An 18,848-nucleotide genomic window follows, 5' to 3' on the forward strand; every position below is an offset into this window, starting at 1 on the left:
TTCATCAAATAAGATCGCTTTCCTGTTGTCTGTATTTAGTGATGCACTTATGAAATGCAAGAAGTTTTCAATTATAGATATGCTTTTAATTTCTACCCAATGGTCTTTTATCCCTTGCTAAAAAAAAGTCTACAATGGTTTCAATGCTATGTTGGAGGTATTTATCATTTCTGTTATCTATCCTCTTGAAACTCTTTGTAGGAGTGCTGCAGGGTGTAGTAATGATTGGTGTTGGGTCAGGTGACTTTCAATTATTATACACTAATCAAAGTTGTGAAGGATGTAACCACTGCGTTTGCTTGCTTTCCATTATATTGTAGTCTTTACCTCAGCAGCAAACTCTGATCAGTCAGTGCCCCCGTGCTGATTCAGTCCTGCAGCTGTGTCAGACAGTCTGTCGTGCCAATTGAAAGTCCAGGTCTGCTCTTCTCATCCACAGGCCACTGTTAACACGTCAGCTCACGTTCAATATGTTCACCGTCCACAGGAAAACAAAAATCAGTTCATGAAAATAGTTAACTTTACAGTTGAAATCCTTTTTAACTATTCTTGTACTTTATTAAGTATATAGCAGCTAAATTAGGTATTATAACTCACCTGGAAATGGTTTACTTATGATAAAATTGTATCTGTGTGACTTCAGGTTGTTCCAGGAGCCCTAAATCTTATCTGTGTAACTAAACTAAACATCTCAGCTTCACTTTGGGTACAATGGATTGGACAGAGAGGGTGACCTGGATTTTTCTCGTGCCTTGTTAGGGATCTTCAGGATCCAAGAGCAGCCAAATCCTCCAGCTAGCCAAGCAGCCAGTCACATTGTAGAATTACGACCAGGAGTAGAATCAATCAAAACCTCTTTTTATAATTAATCAGTAATTTAAATCTCAAAATTACAAATTGGATGTACATATTAAGCCAGAAGCTAAAATATCCAACAAACTGAAGTGAATAAATTTTGAAACAATTAACCCAAGATAATTATATTGCAGACTGTTCTAATAAAAGAGGTTAGTCACTGGTAATTACGATTTAGTGCAGCATAAAACCTCAGTTACACTTCATTCACTAAGGCCAGACTCTGAATCCGAATCAGAATCAGGTTTATTATCACTGGCATATGTCATGAAATGTGTTGTTTTGTGGCAGCAGTACAATGCAATACATTATAAAAATATAAATTACGATGAGATATATAGATACAAAATGTTTAAATTAGTGCTAGAGAGCAAAAAAAAGTGAGGTGGTGTACACAGGTTCATTGTCCATTCACACATCTGATGACAATGGGGAAGAAGCTGTTCCTAAAGAGAAGATGGCACATCCTGGGTGATGGAGCTCCTTAATGATGGATGAGGCATCCATCACCTCATGAAGGTGTCCTGGATGCTGGGGAGGCTAGTGCTCATAACGGTGCTGGCTGAGCTTGTGAATTTCTGCAGCTTTTGTGACCCTGTGCAGTGGCCCCCCCGTATCAGGTGGTGATGTAACCAATCAGAATGCTCTTCACAATACATCTGCAGAGCAGCATATAGAGGCTGCAGGTCATCGTTTCCATGATTTGCCATTTATTACCTCAGTATTGACTCCATTTGCCATCCTGCAGTCACGTAAGCAATAGTGTCACAAGTCAGAAACAGAAACAGAAATAGTGTCACAAGTACAGAAACAGGTCCTTTGGCCCGTGGGGTCTGTGCTGTCTATCAATCAATGTTTTGCTAATCCCATTTTATTTTCCACACATTCCTGCCAACTCTTCCCTGGATTCTGTCACTCATCTACACACTAGGGGCAACTTACAGTGAATAATTAACAGAAGATTGAATCTGGTCTCAGGCACTGTGAGGCAGCTCCACTGTGCTCCCTAAGTGAGCGACAGCAAGTTCTAGAGTGCTGGATATTTTAAAGTGTGTTTGTGCGGACTCCTGAAACTGTGATCTTTTTCAGAGTAGTGATAGAACGGTGTTGTCAACGTTACAGTCAGAGGCCACCTTATTAGGTACTTCCTGTACCAAAGTGGCCACGGACTGTATGTTTGTGGTCTCCTCCTGCGGTAGCCCGTCCACTTCAAGCTGCAACGTGTGCACTCAGAGATGCTCTTCTGTACACCTCTGTTGTAATGTGTTTGAGTTACTGTCGTCTTCCTGTCAGCTTGAACTAGTCTGGGCATTCTCCTCTGATGCCTTTCAGTAACGAGGTGTTTTCACTCACTGGATGTCTTTTATTTCTTGCATGGATCTCTGTAAACTCCAGAGACTCCGGCACGTGAAAATCCCAGGAGGTTAACAGTTTCTGAGATATACAAACCACCCCATCTGGCCCCAGCAATCATTCCACAATCAAAGTCACTTAGATCACATTTCTTCCCCATTCTGATTTTCATATGAGCCTCTTCACCATGTCTGCATGCTTTTATGCATTGAGTTGCTGCCACATGATCAGCTGATTAGTTACTTGCATTAATGTACAGTCGTACCCAATAAAGTGGCCACTGAGAGTATAACTTAGTAAATCTCATTAGCAAATATCACAATCTCTGTGCAGGTGAGAGCAGCTAACAGTATAAGTAAAATCAACATCGAGCCCTGAATTGAGCTTTAAGATGACTATTTGCATTCTGCCAGCACTGATTCAAGTAATGTAGTGCCAATTCTTATAAACCTACTTCCTTCAGATCTTAAGTGTGTCACAGTTAGGATTGTCCACTCCAGGCCCCAACTTCATTCGGTGGGGTGAACATTGCCTGTGATGGTTTGTTTTAATGTGAGTTGTCACTGCAGAACAAACAACTGGATCTTGACGCAATGGCAAGAGGAGGCAAGATGAATGGAAAACATGCCTTGCGGTTAAATACCAAGATTCCATTAAGTGAAAGCCACTCCTTTCAGTTGAGAATCGAAAGGTATTATTTACTTGACACGTTAAGGAACAATGTCTTATGCTGATACCATTCTCTCTGCAGATGACTTCAGCCGAGTCAAATTAACTTCTCTGCAGTGTGAAGACGAGTCAGACTACATCAATGCTAATTATATTCCTGTACGTATTTGGACTGCCATAAGGAGTTTTAAATAACCCTTCTCATTCAGGTTCAATGGGTTTACAAACTGATTTTCTGATGTAGCATTTCCTTTCCAATTAATGATGCCTTATAGCTGCAATGAAATGCTGGTATTGTGTGATGCCACAAAGTGGTGCATTGTTTGATACAGCCAAACTGCATCTCATATCTATCACCCACCTTTCAATTCAGTGACATCTATATTGCTTCTTTGTATAATAAAATAATGCTTTTTTGGGGTTGTTGCATATTGGAATTGATATGCAAATCCTTTTCCAAGTGGCTTATTTATCTGAGTAAAGGCCAATGCTCCACTGTCAAAATACACAAACCTTACTTCCTCAAATTAATTTCCAAATGATTCATTATAAAAGATAATTTAGATTAAGAGTTTGCATTTGGACTGTGGGAAGATCCTGGAGGACAGTATTTGTCATGCCGCTGTTTACAAAATGATGTAGGCAAAGGGCTGGTAGCATTTGGGTAGCTGGGAAGATGCTTGACGTTATCGTTAAGGATGGAATAATGAGATACCTGCATAGAAGCAGTCCCATCAGGCAGGCACAGCATGGATTCCGGAAGGGCAGGTTCTGTTTGACAACCTTATGGGAGTTCTTTGAAGACAGTGGATAGAGGGGAACAGGTGAATGCTGTATACTGGGATCTCTAGAAGGTGCATGATAAGGTGCCACATAAAAGACTTATCCATAAGATGCATTGTTGGGGTTAATGCATTAGCATGGATAGAGGATTGCTTAAGCAATAGAAGGGAAAGAGAGGATAAATTGGTGTTTCTCTGGTTAATAATCAGTAAGTAAAGTGCCAGAGAGGTCAGGGCTGTTCACAGTTTTCATGGAAGAGGAGACCAAGTGTTGCATATTTAAGTTTGCTGATGACACTAAACTGAGTGGAAAACCAAATTGTACAGAGTAAGATCAGGTTATTATTTAAATGGTGAAAGACTTCAGCCTGCTGTTGTGCAGAGGGATGTGGGTGCACTTGTGCACGAATTGCTAAAGGTTAGTTTACAGGTTTTCAAGGTGGCAAATGCAGTGTTGGCCTTCATTACTACAGGGACGACATGGAGCAACTGCACAGGGTACCAGTGAGACTACACTTGGAGTGCTTCAACCAGTTCTGATCTTCGAGGCAGTACAGAGGTTCAGCAGGTTGATTCTGGAGATGGAGTTATACTCACTGGAATTCAGAAGAATGAGAACGGATCTTATAGAAACATGTAAAATGAAGAAAGAGATAAGATATAGGCAGGAAATTTGTTTCCTCTGGTAGATGAGACTAGAACAAGGGGACAAGGGAAGATACAGAGGAGTAGGTTTAGGATGGAGATGAGGAGTACCGCTTTTTCCCCAGAGAGCAGTGGATCTGTGGAACTCTCTGTCCGTGGCAGCAGTTGAGGCCACCACATAAAATATTCTGATACTTAGATTTTTTGTATATAGTAGGGGAATTAAAGATGACGGGGGGTGGGGGTAGAAGGCAGGCAGGTGGAGCTTAGTCCACAACCAAATCAGCCTTGATCTTAATGTAAGGCAGGGATGAGCCAGATGGCTTATTCATGTTCCTTTTGATATGTTATTAAAATCACTGGATTTTCATTGTAATCTGTACTGCAGTGGTAGACTGTTTGGCCTTGAGTATATTAACCAAATGCCCTCCTCCAAAAACCACACGTCCATGCTCAGGAGAGGAATGATGAGAGATTTTTCCCTTTCGCAGTTTGCCACACTGTGGCTAACTGTAACAACATGAAGTTACTTAGCACCTAAAATGTCATTAAGTGCCTCACAGGAGTTTTATCAAGCACAGTCTGAAGCAATACAAATACAGACAGGCCAGAATTAAGAATGCTCGACTATGGACACCCCTATATACATAGGGGCTCCTATAATATTATTAAATGCAGAAGTTTGATGTGCATACATTTTGTCCAATGAGCACCAGAAATAGTTTCTTCTCCACACTTTTAGCATTTATTTTAATCAGTCTCACATACTTTTGATGCCATTCATTACAAATACTCTAGATGCAAATTTACTATATCGACTATTTTTTGTGCTTTTCTGACTAATGGACAACATTAACTTAAATGTCTGTAAAAACAGCCTACTGATTATTTATAAAGTCATATTAAGTCAGGTGAACAAAGCTTGGTGTGAGAATTAGGTTTTGCAGGAACATCTTAAGGAGCAGCAACAGGGATTTAAGGGAAAACTCCAGGAATTTTGAAAATGAAGATAGGAATTTTGGTTGTTCAAGGAGTCATACATAATGCGAGAGAGAGGTAAGCTTCTGATAGTGCTGAGAACCTGGTGGTGGTCTTTCAACAGATCAGTCAGCCTGATGTAGCCCAAGCATAAATCTTTTATAGTACAATAACATTTGTATCTGAGTATTTGGACTGGAAGATTAAGACTGTTATAACTAGTCAGCAGAAGGTCAAGTTTGAAATATTCTGACAACTAAAGCATGACTAAGGGAGATAATTGTCTCAAGAGTGGGTGAAAAAAAATGGGGAAAAAATAAATTTCATGAAGTGGAAGGGCCGACTTTTATGATTAGTGAAATGAGAAACAACTTCAGTGACAATCATTGTAATGTTCATAATAATTTTGGACAGACAGGATAGGTATCATTCTCTTTCCTCAGGGTTTTAATTCTACCCGGGAGTATATTGCAACACAAGGACCCTTGGCAGAGACAAGAAATGATTTTTGGAAGATGGTAATTCAACAGAAATCGGGCATCATTGTTATGCTTACACAGTGTAATGAGAGGAGGCGGGTAAGTTCCTGTTGAACAAAGCATCAAATAATTGTATCACAATCGTACAGTCTACCAGTAATCATGTTTATGCTGGTGATAGAAATTGCACAGCAAAGCTGTATGTATCTACAAATGGATATTCAAATCACAATACTTAGCCCTAGGACTATCATACTCCTAACACAAAAAGAGTATTCCTGAAAATCTGCCTATAAAAAGTATTCATCCACCTTGGAAGTTTTCATGTTTTATTGTTTTACAACATTGAATCACAGTGCATTTAATTTGACTTCTTTGACACTGATCAACAGAAAAGACTCTTTTGTGTCAAAGTAAAAACAAATTGGTCTAAATTTATGACAATTATTAAACACAAAATAATTGATTGCATAATAACTTACTTACCCCTTTCAAATCAGTATTTAGTAGATGCACCTTTAGCTGCAATTACAGCCTTGAGTCTGTGTGGATAGGTCTCTACCAGCTTTTCACAGCTGGACATTGTAATTTTTCTCCATTCTTCTTTACAAAACTGCTTAAGTTCTGTCAGATTGCATGGGGATCGTGAGTGAACAGTCCTTTTCAAGTCCAGCCACAAATTCTCAATGGGATTGAGGTCTGGACTCTGACTGGGCCACTCCAGGACATTAACTTTGTTTTTAAGCCATTCCTGTGTTGCTTTGGCTTTACGCTTGGGGGTCATCGTCTTGCTGGAAAACAAATCTTCTCCCAAATCGCAGTTCTCTTGCAGACTGCATCAGGTTTTCCTCCAGGATTTCCCTGTATTTTACTGTATTCATCTGACCCTCTACTTCACAAGCCTTCCGGGACCTGCTGCAGTGAAGCATCCCCACAGCGTGATGCAGCCACCAGATGTTTCATGGTAGGGATGGTGTGTTTTTGATGATGTGTGGTGTTTGGCTTAGTCCAAACATAGCGTTTAGTCTGATGGTCAGAAAGCTCAATTTTGGTTTTGTCAGAGCTTAGAACCTTCTTCAAGCTGACTTCAGAGTCTCCCACATGTCTTCTGGCAAACTCTAGCCAAGATTTCATGAGTTTTTTTTCCAACAGTGGCTTTCTCTTAGCCACTCTCTCATAAGGCTGTAACTTGTGAAGCACCTGGGCAGCAGTTATATACACAGTCTCTCCCATCTCAGCCACTGAAGCTCATAACTCCTCTGGAGTTGTCATAGGTCTCTTGGGTGGCCTTTCTCACTCATCCCCTTCTTGCATGGTTACTCAGTTTTTGAGGTTGGCCTGGTCTAGGCAGATTTATGGCTGTACCATATTCTTTACATTTCTTTATGATTGACTTAATTGTACTCCAAGGGTATTTAGTGACTTGGAAATTTAATTGCATCCATCTCCTGACTTGTGCTTTTCAATAACCTTTTTGCACAGCTGCTTGGAGTTGTTGTTTTGTTTTTGTCTTCACGGTGTAATTTTTGCCAGAATCCTGACTCACCAGCAGTTGGACCTTACAGACGCAGGTGTATTTTTACCATAACCAATTGAAACACTGTGACTGCACACAGGTGATCTCCATTTGACGAATTATGTGACATCTAAAACCAATATTCTGAACCAGTGATGATTTGGTCTGTCACGTTAAAGGGTGTGAATATTTATGCAATCAATTATTTTGGTTTTATATTTGTAATTAATTTAGATCACTTTGTAGAGATCTGTTTTCACTTTGACATGAAAGAGTCTTTTTCTGTTGATCAGTGTCAAAAAAGTCAAATTACATCCACTGTGATTCAATGTTGTAAAACAATAAAACATGAAAACTTAGGGGGCCAGGGGAAATGAATACTTTTTATAAGCACTGTAATTAATTCTTAAGCTTTCATGTCTGTTCCCTAATCTATACTAGATCCTGCTTGCCATCTCTGTGGTCTGAGGGCCTGTGTTCATTCTATGTCCATTAACACCTCTAAATCATGCCCCGATCTAGTGCAATTTTAAATCTTTCAGTACAAATACAAGAGAAATATATTTGTGTTTACAAATTTTATGTAGTATTTGAAATACATTTAATTCACTTGGAACAAATTTAGAAAGTAACAATCGGCTAATGGCAGTTATATTCACTATGGAAATGTAACATTAATAATTTGTGTTTTATAGATAAAATGTGACCATTATTGGCCATTTAACAAACAGCCTGTCAGTTATGGAGACATCACCGTTGAAATGGTTTTTGAATCTGAGCAGCCTGACGAATCAGAAGATAGTCTTCAGTCTGAGTGGATCATAAGAGAATTCAATGTCAGCTACGTAAGCTATCCAGTATCAGTTTTCCTGTAAATCCTTCCTTTCTTCCGAGAATGTGAGGGAAACAGTGAGAGGTCACTTTTTCAAGCAAGTGATTAGTTCTTCCTCTGCTGGCAGGGTTTAAGCAATTTCATGGAGATGGAAGTGGAAAAAACTCCAACCTTTAAAACTTGTTCTGTATTTACATACTGCAGTTTGGATACTGGATTAATGAGAACATCTGGTGTCCCTTACAACAAAACCCCTGTAACAATCAGTTCATCCATCTAAAGCAAGAAATAGAGAAGATTACCCTTAGTTTATGGGAGTAGCTCATAAAGACTTCTGGAATGTAGTCTCTCTCACTTTGGGAGCTTGAAGAAAACTCCTCACTGATTGTGGTTTCTATTGAAGAACAATCAAACTCCAATAATCTAACTACTTCAAGGCCTTAGGACTGGATTGGTACCATTTTTATACTTAATATAATACTTCTATTTGCTACTTATACTGGACCTTATTGGAGCCAGTTAAGCAGATCTTATGGATGTCATTTCTATTAATATCTTAGTATACTTATAGTTCACCTTTTCATAATTATAATACAAAATCATATACAATAAGATACGTCCAGTGAAGTGATCCAGGTAAGTTGAAAGGAGCATAGCATTTGCTACCTTTGGGATTTCTGAATAATTGGATAGCAGAATATTGGCCCAAGGTACTGTTATGTAACACCTTTAGTTCTTGCACTTAGAATCTATTTCCCAGCAGACAAGTTCTCCATTAAATTTCATGATGACTTATCCTTTGGGAACTTCTCATTGATACAAACTCTGCGATATATTGTCATGTAGGTTCTTAGAGCAAAACATGTAAATTCCAGCATCTCCATTTGTTTAAAGTTTGCGATTTGGTATTGAGAATCAGGACTCATTACATTCTCCCAGTAGGTGGCAGCACACACACGTTCTTCATGAATGTCACTGCCATTCCACCTGCATCTGGAACACCGTGGAAGCATAGAAAGGGAGGTGGATGCTGATTCTGAGTGCAGTTTATTCTGCTTGTTTAGATTGGACTGATGTTGTTGTTTAATGGGTGTCCTCCAATGTGCCTTCTGTTTAGGCAGATGAGGTTCGGAAAGTGGTTCACTATAATTACATGGCGTGGCCTGATCATGGTGTCCCCACAGCGGATGCAGCCGAGACCATCTTACATTTTGTCCAGTTGGTTCGGCAGCAAACAGTGGAGAAACCGGGACCTATAATTGTTCATTGCAGGTAAGTGTGTCCTTTTTATTATGATCATGTTCTATTGGACTGAATCATCTTCACTGATTATTCAAAATTAGTACAACACATGCTTTATTTACTGTACCCAAATGTCTCAGATTACTTGAAAAACAAAACCAACTTTACAGTGATCACTTCCTTTGCCATGTGGAGAATTATACTGCAGGTAAGCAGACCCTGTGGCCCAACTAGTCCATGCTAACCAAGCTGGCTGTTTGATTGTTTCTACCTCCACCACTTCTTCTGGCAGCTCATTCCATATATACCCACCATCCCCTCGTATGGGGGAAAAGCAGCCCATCAGGATCCCTATAGTTGTAGGCCTTCCTACCTTGGGGAGGGAGCAGGAAAGTGATCATATGCCTTATTTATGCATTGCATGATTTGTAAAACCTCTGTAAAACTTCATACATTCCAGGAAAAAATAAGACCCAGTCTACCTAGTAAATCAAGCTCTCTAACCTCAGTAACTTTCTTATGAAACTTTTCTGCGCCTTTCCAGCTTAATCACATCCTTCCTTTAGCTAAGTAACCAGAACTGCTCTTGGTATTCCAAGTATGGTCTCATTAATGTCTTATACAGCTGTAACTTGATGTTCCAACTCCAAAGCAGCGAACAGTAATTCAAAATGGGATTTTCTAATATTCAAAGTACTAATTCAGCTCCATTCAAATGCCAGCTTTCTGAACAAAGAATGCAACTTAATTATATTGCCCATCTGCTCAGCATATTCTCTTATAATGTAAAGAAAAATGTACTTGTTTTAGATATTTATCTATTTCAGATGTAAAAAGGTGGACAGTTAATTAGCTGAACACATTCTTTATTCTGCGCAATTTCTGTTCCTGAAATTAACTTCTTCAAAACTTTGTTAACCATATCTCACCCCCCCCCCCGCCCCCCAACTCCATTTATATTCAAAGTCCTGTTCCATTCTTAGGAATACACCTTTGCAAAGGGGTGGAAGGGAATGGGTTAGCAGTGATGGATTTTAGAAGATTTATTATTACTGATCCTATCAGGTTAGTTCGTACAGGATAAAGAGACAGAAGACCAGAATTAATTCAACAGTATGTTATAGAAATTTGAAGCTCCATATACTTGAAGGGGAACAACTAACTACAGCTCATGCAAACCTCAGTAGATAACAAGGGAAATGTGCATTTAAACCTGATACATGCAAGCATTTGTTTCTAAACCTATACATCTTTATCCCTGAGTCTAATATTCTGTCAGTGTTGATCAGTATTTAAAGGTTTAGATGGTTGTTTGCATTCTTAGATTCTGATCACTGAAAAGGCTACACGTCCAAATCATTATTGTTAGGGTGGTCTAGAGCTGAAATTCAGTGGAACAGCTCTGTAGGAGGGGCTGTCACAGTCAGAAACAGATTCAGAATCAGGTTTACTATCACCAGTATGTGACATGAAATTTGTTAACTTAGCAGCAGCAGTTCAATGCAATATATAATTTAGCAGAGAGAGGAAAAAATAAATAAAATAAAACATAATGATAAATAAGTAAATTAATTACTTTTATTGAATAGATTTTTTTTAATGTGCAGAAACAGAAATACTGTATATTTTAAAAAGTGAGGTAGTGTCCAAAGCTTCAAAGTCCACTCAGGAATCAGATGGCAGAGGGGAAGAAGCTGTTCCTGAATCACTGAGTGTGTGCCTTCAGGCTTCTGTATCTCCTACCTGATGGTAACAGTGAGAAAAGTGCATGCCCTGGGTGCTGAAGGTCTTTAATAATGGACGCTGCCTTTCTGAGACCCCGCTCCCTAAAGATGTCCTGGGTGCTTTGTAGGCTAGTGCCCAAGACAGAGCTGAGTAGATTTACAACCTTCTGCAGCCTCTTTCGGTCCTGTGCTGTAGCCCCTCCATACCAGACAGTGATGCAGCCTGTCAGAATGCTCTCCATGGTATAATTGTAGAAGTTTTTGAGTATATTTGTTGACATGCCAAATCATTTCAAACTCCTAATAAAGTATAGCCGCTGTCCAGTTATGCTAATATTACTTAATCAACATCCAAGATTATCCAAGGCTAAACAAAGTAGTGTACACTAAACAGTGATCAGAAAGGAAAGGACTTTTTTTAAAAAAGAAAGGCAAATTAAAGGGATTTAAAGGCATTATGCTGAAACTAGTGACAGTAATTAGAGCATTACAACTTGATTAAACAGAAATTCTCATTTACTCATTCATGATATCTAGTTTCTATCATTTCTTCTAGAGTAAAGTGTCATGAACTATCAAAATTCCCACGCAAATCTGAATACCACTCAAGATATTATCTGAAACAATATTGCCATTGTACAGAGATGAACACTTTGAGCTGCACTGGTGCTAGCATTTTCATTAAAAAGGATTATTGTGGGATTAGTTTGAAAGAGTGGTTGAGGGTTAATACAGACTCGGTATGCTGAAGGGCTGTTTCCATGCCATAACTCTGCATGGTTACAGGAAGAGTCCTTTATTAAGCTACTGCATCCTCTCCAGTCAATCAGTACGTACTGTATTCCTACAATTAACAAACTCTTCCACATTATGTAATTTCAAGAAATGCATGGTATTTTTACAGACACATTGAATTGAGAACAAGTGTATTGCCTGAAGCCAGAGCAGCAATTACCCATGATTACTCAATGTCTAGTTGAATACTTCCAGACAAAACCAGCTCTCATGTACTTTTGATGTGTTTAGTGCTGGAGTGGGAAGAACGGGAACCTTTATAGCTCTCGATCGCCTTATGCAGCACATTCAAGAGCACGAGTACGTAGATATTCTGGGCCTGGTGGCTGAGATGCGAACTTACAGAACATCAATGGTTCAGACAGAGGTAAGTGACAGAGTTTTGATATCAGCGTGCAATCAATATGGTAAGACAGCAGTGGAACCATTTGTTTATTTGGGTAAAAAAAAGCACAATTTCGTTGGAAAAAGTATAATTACAAAATTATTTGTGAATTGTCATTTTATCCTGTGTATTATTAAATGTACTGTTACCGATGCATAATTGCTTTTGGAAATTCTTATCTAACATTCCATACACCATGTACACTGAAATGTCCAGCTAAGTCAAATGCTTGTTTCTGAGATACAGGAGTAGGCAACAGCAGAATAACAGGATGTTACAAAAGTAATTTTGATAGGCAAAGGAGAAATGTGAAATAATCTGGGGAGTTCCCCAAAAAGAAAAATCACACCCGAAAATTTGCTCAAGTGTAAAGAATTCTAAGCAAATTGTGATACTGAGAAAAAATGTACATTACTCTACGCTCCTGTGCTCCACATTTTTTTTTGGGTAATCTATCTTGTGTTTTTTCTAGGAGCAGTATGTTTTCATTCACCGTTGTGTGCAGCTGATGTGGAAAAAGAGAAAGCAACAGTACAATAGTAGTGATGTGATTTATGAGAATTCTAGACCATCCCAGTTATGAGACTTGCAGGGTGAGAACGCTTTGCTATTGTAATAGTTGATGGTTAAATGACAGTGTGCTAAGACTGTTCAACTCTTATTTTCTCCCACAATAACTCAATGCAAATAAGATTGAACATTAAAAAAAATCCTGTAAAAGTGCTTGTTTCTCTGAAGGACACTCAAAATTATATCAGATGCAAAAATGTTTTTAAACAAATCTTTATAATTGCATAACAAATTAGATAGTTCACTAGTAATAAGGAATTTCTAAATTGAAGACATTTAATAGTTAGCTCCCTGAGGTTAAAGCTTTTAGTACTTATAATGTCAACCTACTTCATCATGCAGTTTTCATTGTGTTTCAGATACAAAACCTTACAGTACAGTTCTTTTCCTGAGTTTTGGATATCCTGTGCTTTGATTTGACCAGAGGATGACTCCTAGCAAGGGAAAGATTAAACGTGAAAACAAATGCTCTGGAACAATGCCTTAAAGTACCTGTAGTGTCTTTGGACTGTTTCCACCAATGAAAATTCAGTGTGGGACCAAACTCATTTGGAAAGGTTTAAAGTAGGTACAAGTGACATCTGCATGAGGAAGGAAAGGAAGAATGAAGCATATTGCATCTCACTGCTCTTGTTCCGTGACTGCACAAGATCTCCACTAAAACTCCATTTCCTGGAATCGTCTAGCCATTTTTTTACAAACCAAAAAAAAAAGGATTTTAAATAATACACTGAACTGCGAGGGATTAATGAAGATGACATTTAAAGATTGTACAAGTACAATAGAAAACATTTGCATTGAAGGTAGAGCTGGGAATAGGAAGATTTGTCATTCTTGGCAGATCTAATAAATATTCTTCAAAAATGCACAGGCTGTTTAATATTGATGTTGTGTAATGCATTAATGTGTCTGGCAGTTTTTGTTGTGTCGCAGATGAGTAAAATTCATTTTCATGTGGCAGATTTAATTGCAAAAATGACTAATTGTAATTTTAGCACACTCAAAATTTCCTGGCACTAAAAGAAGAGGTGAAAAGTCACAAGGTGTGTGCATGTACAATTGGAGCTCCTTGTTTTTCAGGACGCCAAGAGCAAAAAATAAATAAATAAAAGCGTGTATGGGCATACACATTGGGTAAAACTAGTCCTGGAAAAGTACAGGTACTTAATCCTACCATAAAAATCCAATGCGTATGGGTCTATACCCAACAAACTGGTGGAGTTTACACTGGACCAACACCATGTTCCCAGAAAGGTCAAGGACCTCATCATGAACTACTATGGGAACTTCAGACTGAGAGTCACTTCTGGTGCTATGAGATCAGGCTGGCATAGGCTGGAGAAGGGGATTATAACTGGGTGCACAATCTCCGTTATTCTCTTTGCTCTTATGGGGAATATGATAGCCAAGGCAGCTGGGACAGAGTGTAGAGGCCCGCTGACCAAGTCTGGGGTTCGGCAGCCCCCGATCAGAGCCTTTATGGATGACCTCGTTGTCACAACAACATCAGTTCCTGGCAGCAGGTGGATCCTCCAGGGCCTGGATAAGCTCACTGCAAGGATCAGCTTCAATCCAGGTTCACGGTGTTGAAGAAGGGCAAAGTGGTGGACAAGTTTCGTTTTACCTTGGGTGGCGCTACAATTCCATCCATCATGGAGAAGCCAGTCAAGAGCTTGGGGAATGTCTTCGACTGTAGCCTCAGAGATGCAGCTGCTGTCCGATCAACTTCCAAGGAGCTAGAGAGCTGGTTCACCATGGTGGACAAGTCAGGCTTACCTGGAAGGTTCAAAGCCTGGATTTGCCAGCGTGGCATCCTACCCGGAATCCTATGGCCGCTTCTGGTATACAAGGTGCCTGTGACAACTGTGGAGTTACTGGAGAGAAAGATCAGTAACTACCTTTAAAGGTGGCTGGGCCTACCTCGCAGTCTGAGCGGCACAGCCCTGTACAGAAGGTGCAATAAGCTGCAACTTCCCTTCAGCAGCCTGGACGAGGAGTTCAGGGTTTCCCACACAAGAAAGGTGCTGCAGTACAGGGATTCCAAGGACCCTAAAGTGGCAGCAGCTGGTATCCAGGTACTGATAGGCGGGAAATGGAAGGCACAGGAAGGGCTGGTGGTAGCAGAGTCCCGGCTGAGACACAGGGCTCTGGTGTGGACACTGTCAACTGGGTGAGCGGGGCTGGGCTCCAATTCACAACCTTGCTATGACAAGGCCAAAGGCAAGGACAGACGTCAACTAGTCTTGGAGGAGGTGCGGGCTGGCGTTGTAGAGGAGAGGAATAGAGGGATGGTGAGCATGCAGCAGCAGGAAGGATGGAGAAGTAGGGAAGGTGCTCCGGTGTGGAAAATCTCCTGGTCTGACATCTGGCAGGCAGAACCCCAGCGCATTAAATTTATAATCCAGGCTGTCTATGATGTCTTGCCAAGCCCTGCAAACCTCCATATCTGGGGCAAGAGCAATACACCAGCATGTCCTCTCTGTCCAGGAAGAGGATCATTGGAGCACATCCTCAGCAGCTGCCCTAAAGCCTTGGGGGAAGGTCGCTACCTCTGGTGCTGGGGCAGTGGCAGAGAGCATTGCAATGGCCATGATCACCAATAAACAGAGTGGTCAGAGGAGGAACATCTCCTTTGTCAGAGCTGGAGCACACCCCCTACGTCAACCCAGACCAGCATCGTCATCGGGCCTGCTTAGCGCCGCAGCAGATTGGCTGCTTCAAGTTGACCTGGAGAGGCAGCTGAAGTTTCCCAACCAAATAGCAACAATTTCACTGAGGCCGGATGTGGTCCTTTCTTCAGTGTCCTCGAAGCAGGTTGTCCTCATCGAGTTGACGGTTCCCTGGGAGGACCGCATTCACGGCGCAAATGAGTGGAAGCGGGCCAAGTACCAGGAGCTGGTGGAGCAGTGCTGGAGGCAAGGCTGGAAGGCTCGCTACAAGCCCATCGAAGTAGGGTGCAGGGGTTTGGCCGGTTGCTCACTGCAGAGTTTTGGCATCACTGGGGCTGGCAAGAGGAAAGCAATCAGGACCATCACAGCAGCTGCTGAGAGAGCCTCCAGATGGCCGTGGATCAGGAGGGGTGATCCGTGGGTCAACGCTGCTGGAACACAAACTGGGGTCTGATCAACCCCGGCTGGGTTGCCTGGGGGTGGGTGTATGATGTTGAAAGACCCAAAACACCCGACAACCCCAGGTTACGTCACTGATGATGTGTCCCAGCGCATCCGCAGGATGTATCTCAGAATCAAAAGATGCGATTCCACCCCTCAACCCCTCAGGTATTTAAAAAATGATTTCAGCTAGGAATTTGTGACTGAAAATTTACATTCCACCCCAACCCAAAAACAAAATCATTGCCAGGAGAGCCAAGCATAAAGTTTACTCTGAGCATCTGCTTGCTATCTCAAACTACAACCATGAAGATACAAGTTGTGGGTTAAGTACCTGTACTTTTCCTGGACTATTTTAAAGAAATGATTAGCAGCATCTTTGAAATAAATTAAAACTCATAAAAAGGGCTAAGGAACTTGTTAGTAAAATCAAACTTATCACACATTACAAATCATTGGGTATTACATCATAAGAAATTACTTGCCTTAAACCCTGAGGGTTAGAGTCCAAGAAGTTATGCAAAAAAAAGGAGATCTGAACAGAAAATAAAAGGTGGCAAATGCTCAACAGATCTGGCATCATTTGTGGAGTGAGAAATAGGTAATGTTTCTAGCTGACCTTTTAAACACATTAGGAACTGTTAAACTAAGGCAAATGTTTAAATTCCAAATAAACTCTGCCCAACTTTTGGTTGAATTATTGCCAAACAGTGCCCTGCCCACACAAACTTTGCGTTGTTTAAGTTTTCATTGAGGGAAAAGGAGTAATTCGTTCACACCTGCATACCTGGGACTTATTAGAGAAACATATTATCAAAATAACAAGTATTTACTAAATACTTAAAGCTAAAATAAGAAAGGCAGTCTTACCAGAAATATACATACAGCTTTCTAATGTGCTGGGTATAAATGCAGATTTGTGAAAAGGTGTAACACTTGTTCAATCATTTCTCACTTTTATACCATTGGTAATAAATCATATTTATACACTAAATATTTGTATTATATTGTTTCCCAATTTTTTTGGTGGCTTGCTGTAGTGTAGATTTTTCAGCCTTGAATTGTACCTGTACTTGGAATGCACCAATTGATACAACATCTCAGTGATAATAAATCACTAATTTGCACTGTCTTGTGAATTGCTTTAAATAATTTGGGTGAAGAACATTTATTAAAATTTTCTTTGACTGGCAAGAAAAAAAACAACACAGTGTTTAATTTGTCTGCAAATTTGGAACATAGAATAGTCCAGCACAGGAACTGGCTCTTCTGTCCACAATGTCTTTACTGAACAGAATCCTCTTCTGCCTGTACATGATCCATATCTTTTCATTCCATGTAAATCCATCTGTTTCTGTAAAAGCCTCTTTGATGCTTTTAATATATCTGCTTTCACCAATGCCCCATTCCAGACATCCACCGCTCTTAAGATGCGGCTCCACACTTCATTTTTAAACTCTCACTTACCCCTAATTTTAAATGCCTGTCCTCTAGTACTTGACATTTCTGCCAGGGGAAAACATTCTATTTACCGTATCTACGCCTCTCATAGTTTTGTAAACTTGTACAAAAAGGACGGGTTGCACTTGAATCCGAGGGGGACCAATATCCTGGCGGGGAGGTTTGTTAAGGCTATTGGGGAGAGTTTAAACTAGAGTTGCTGGGGGTGGGGGGGGTGGGAATCGAACTGAAGTGATGGAAAGGGAGGTTGGCTCAAAAATAGAGAAAGCTTGGAGACAGTGCAAAAGGGAGGATAGGCAGGTGAGAGAGAAGGAACGCGCTCAGACCGATGATTTAAGATGTGTCTATTTTAATGCGAGGAGTATTGTGAATAAAACGGATGAGCTTAAGAGTGTGGATCAGCACTTGGAGCTATGAAGTTGTGGCCATTACAGAGACTTGGATGGCTCAGGGGCAGGAATGGTTACTTCGAATGCCAGGCTTTAGATGTTTCAGAAAGGACAGGGAGGGAGGTAAAAGAGGTGGAGGTATGGCATTGTTGATCAGAAATAATGTCACAGCTGCAGAAAAGGAACAAGTCATGGGCGGGTTGTCTACGGAGTCTGTGGAACAGGAAGGGGTCAGTAACTCTACTGGGTGTTTTTTTATAGACCACCCAACAGTAACAGGGACATCGAGGAGCAGGTAGGGAGACAGATTCTGGAAAGGAATAATAACAACAGGGTTGTGGTGGTGGGAGATTCTAAATTCACAAATATAGATTCGCATCTCCTTAGAGTGAGGGGTTTAGATGGGGTGGAGTTTGTTAAGTGTGTTCAGGAAGGTTTCTTGACATAATATGTAGATAAGCCTACAAGAGGAGAAGCTGTACTTGATCTGGAATTGGGAAATGAATCTGGTCAGGTGTCAGGTCTCTCAGTGGGAGAGCATTTTGAAGATAGTGATCACAATTCTATCTCCTTTACCATTGCATTGGAGAGGGACAGGAACAGACAAGTTAGGGGATCATTTTATTGGAGTAAGGGGGAATATGAGGCTATCAGGCAGGAACTTGGAAGCATAAACTGGAAACAGATGTTCTCAGGGAAACATACGGAAGAAATGTGGCAAATGTTCAGGGGATATTTACGTGGGGGTCTGAGTAGGTATGTTCCAATGAGACATGGAAAGGATGGTAGGGTACAAGATCCGTGGTGTACAGAGGCTGTTGTAAATCTAGTCAAGAAGAAAAAAAGAGCTTATGAAAGGTTCAAAAACCTAGGTAATGATAGGAATCTAGAAGATTATAAGGCTAGCAGGATGAAACTTAAGAATGAAATTAGGAGAGCCAGAAGGGGCCATAAGAAGGCCTTTGTGGACAGGATTAAGGAAAATTCTACAAGTAAGTGAAGAGCAAGAGGATAAGATGTGAAAGAATAGGACCTACCAAGCGTGACAGTGTAAAAGTGTATA

At 40.5% G+C, this 18,848-nt stretch overlaps 1 protein-coding gene across 5 annotated transcripts in view; it reads left to right on the top strand.

The window, feature by feature from the left end:
* Positions 1-17,062, top strand: part of ptpro (protein tyrosine phosphatase receptor type O) — a 161,635-nt gene extending 144,573 nt beyond the window's left edge. For all 5 annotated transcript variants that reach the window (XM_059987594.1, XM_059987593.1, XM_059987595.1 and 2 more), the window contains 7 exons: positions 2,960-3,036; positions 5,726-5,860; positions 7,973-8,122; positions 9,227-9,381; positions 12,102-12,237; positions 12,728-12,848; positions 13,185-17,062. In XM_059987594.1, the coding sequence (XP_059843577.1) occupies positions 2,960-3,036; positions 5,726-5,860; positions 7,973-8,122; positions 9,227-9,381; positions 12,102-12,237; positions 12,728-12,838 (764 nt within the window). In that variant the 3' untranslated portion in view covers positions 12,839-12,848; positions 13,185-17,062. The remainder of the gene's footprint in view (positions 1-2,959; positions 3,037-5,725; positions 5,861-7,972; positions 8,123-9,226; positions 9,382-12,101; positions 12,238-12,727; positions 12,849-13,184) is intronic.
* Positions 17,063-18,848: the final 1,786 nt, after the last annotated feature.

This window comes from Hypanus sabinus, chromosome 13 (assembly GCF_030144855.1).
Source record: "Hypanus sabinus isolate sHypSab1 chromosome 13, sHypSab1.hap1, whole genome shotgun sequence".
NCBI lineage: Eukaryota > Metazoa > Chordata > Chondrichthyes > Myliobatiformes > Dasyatidae > Hypanus > Hypanus sabinus.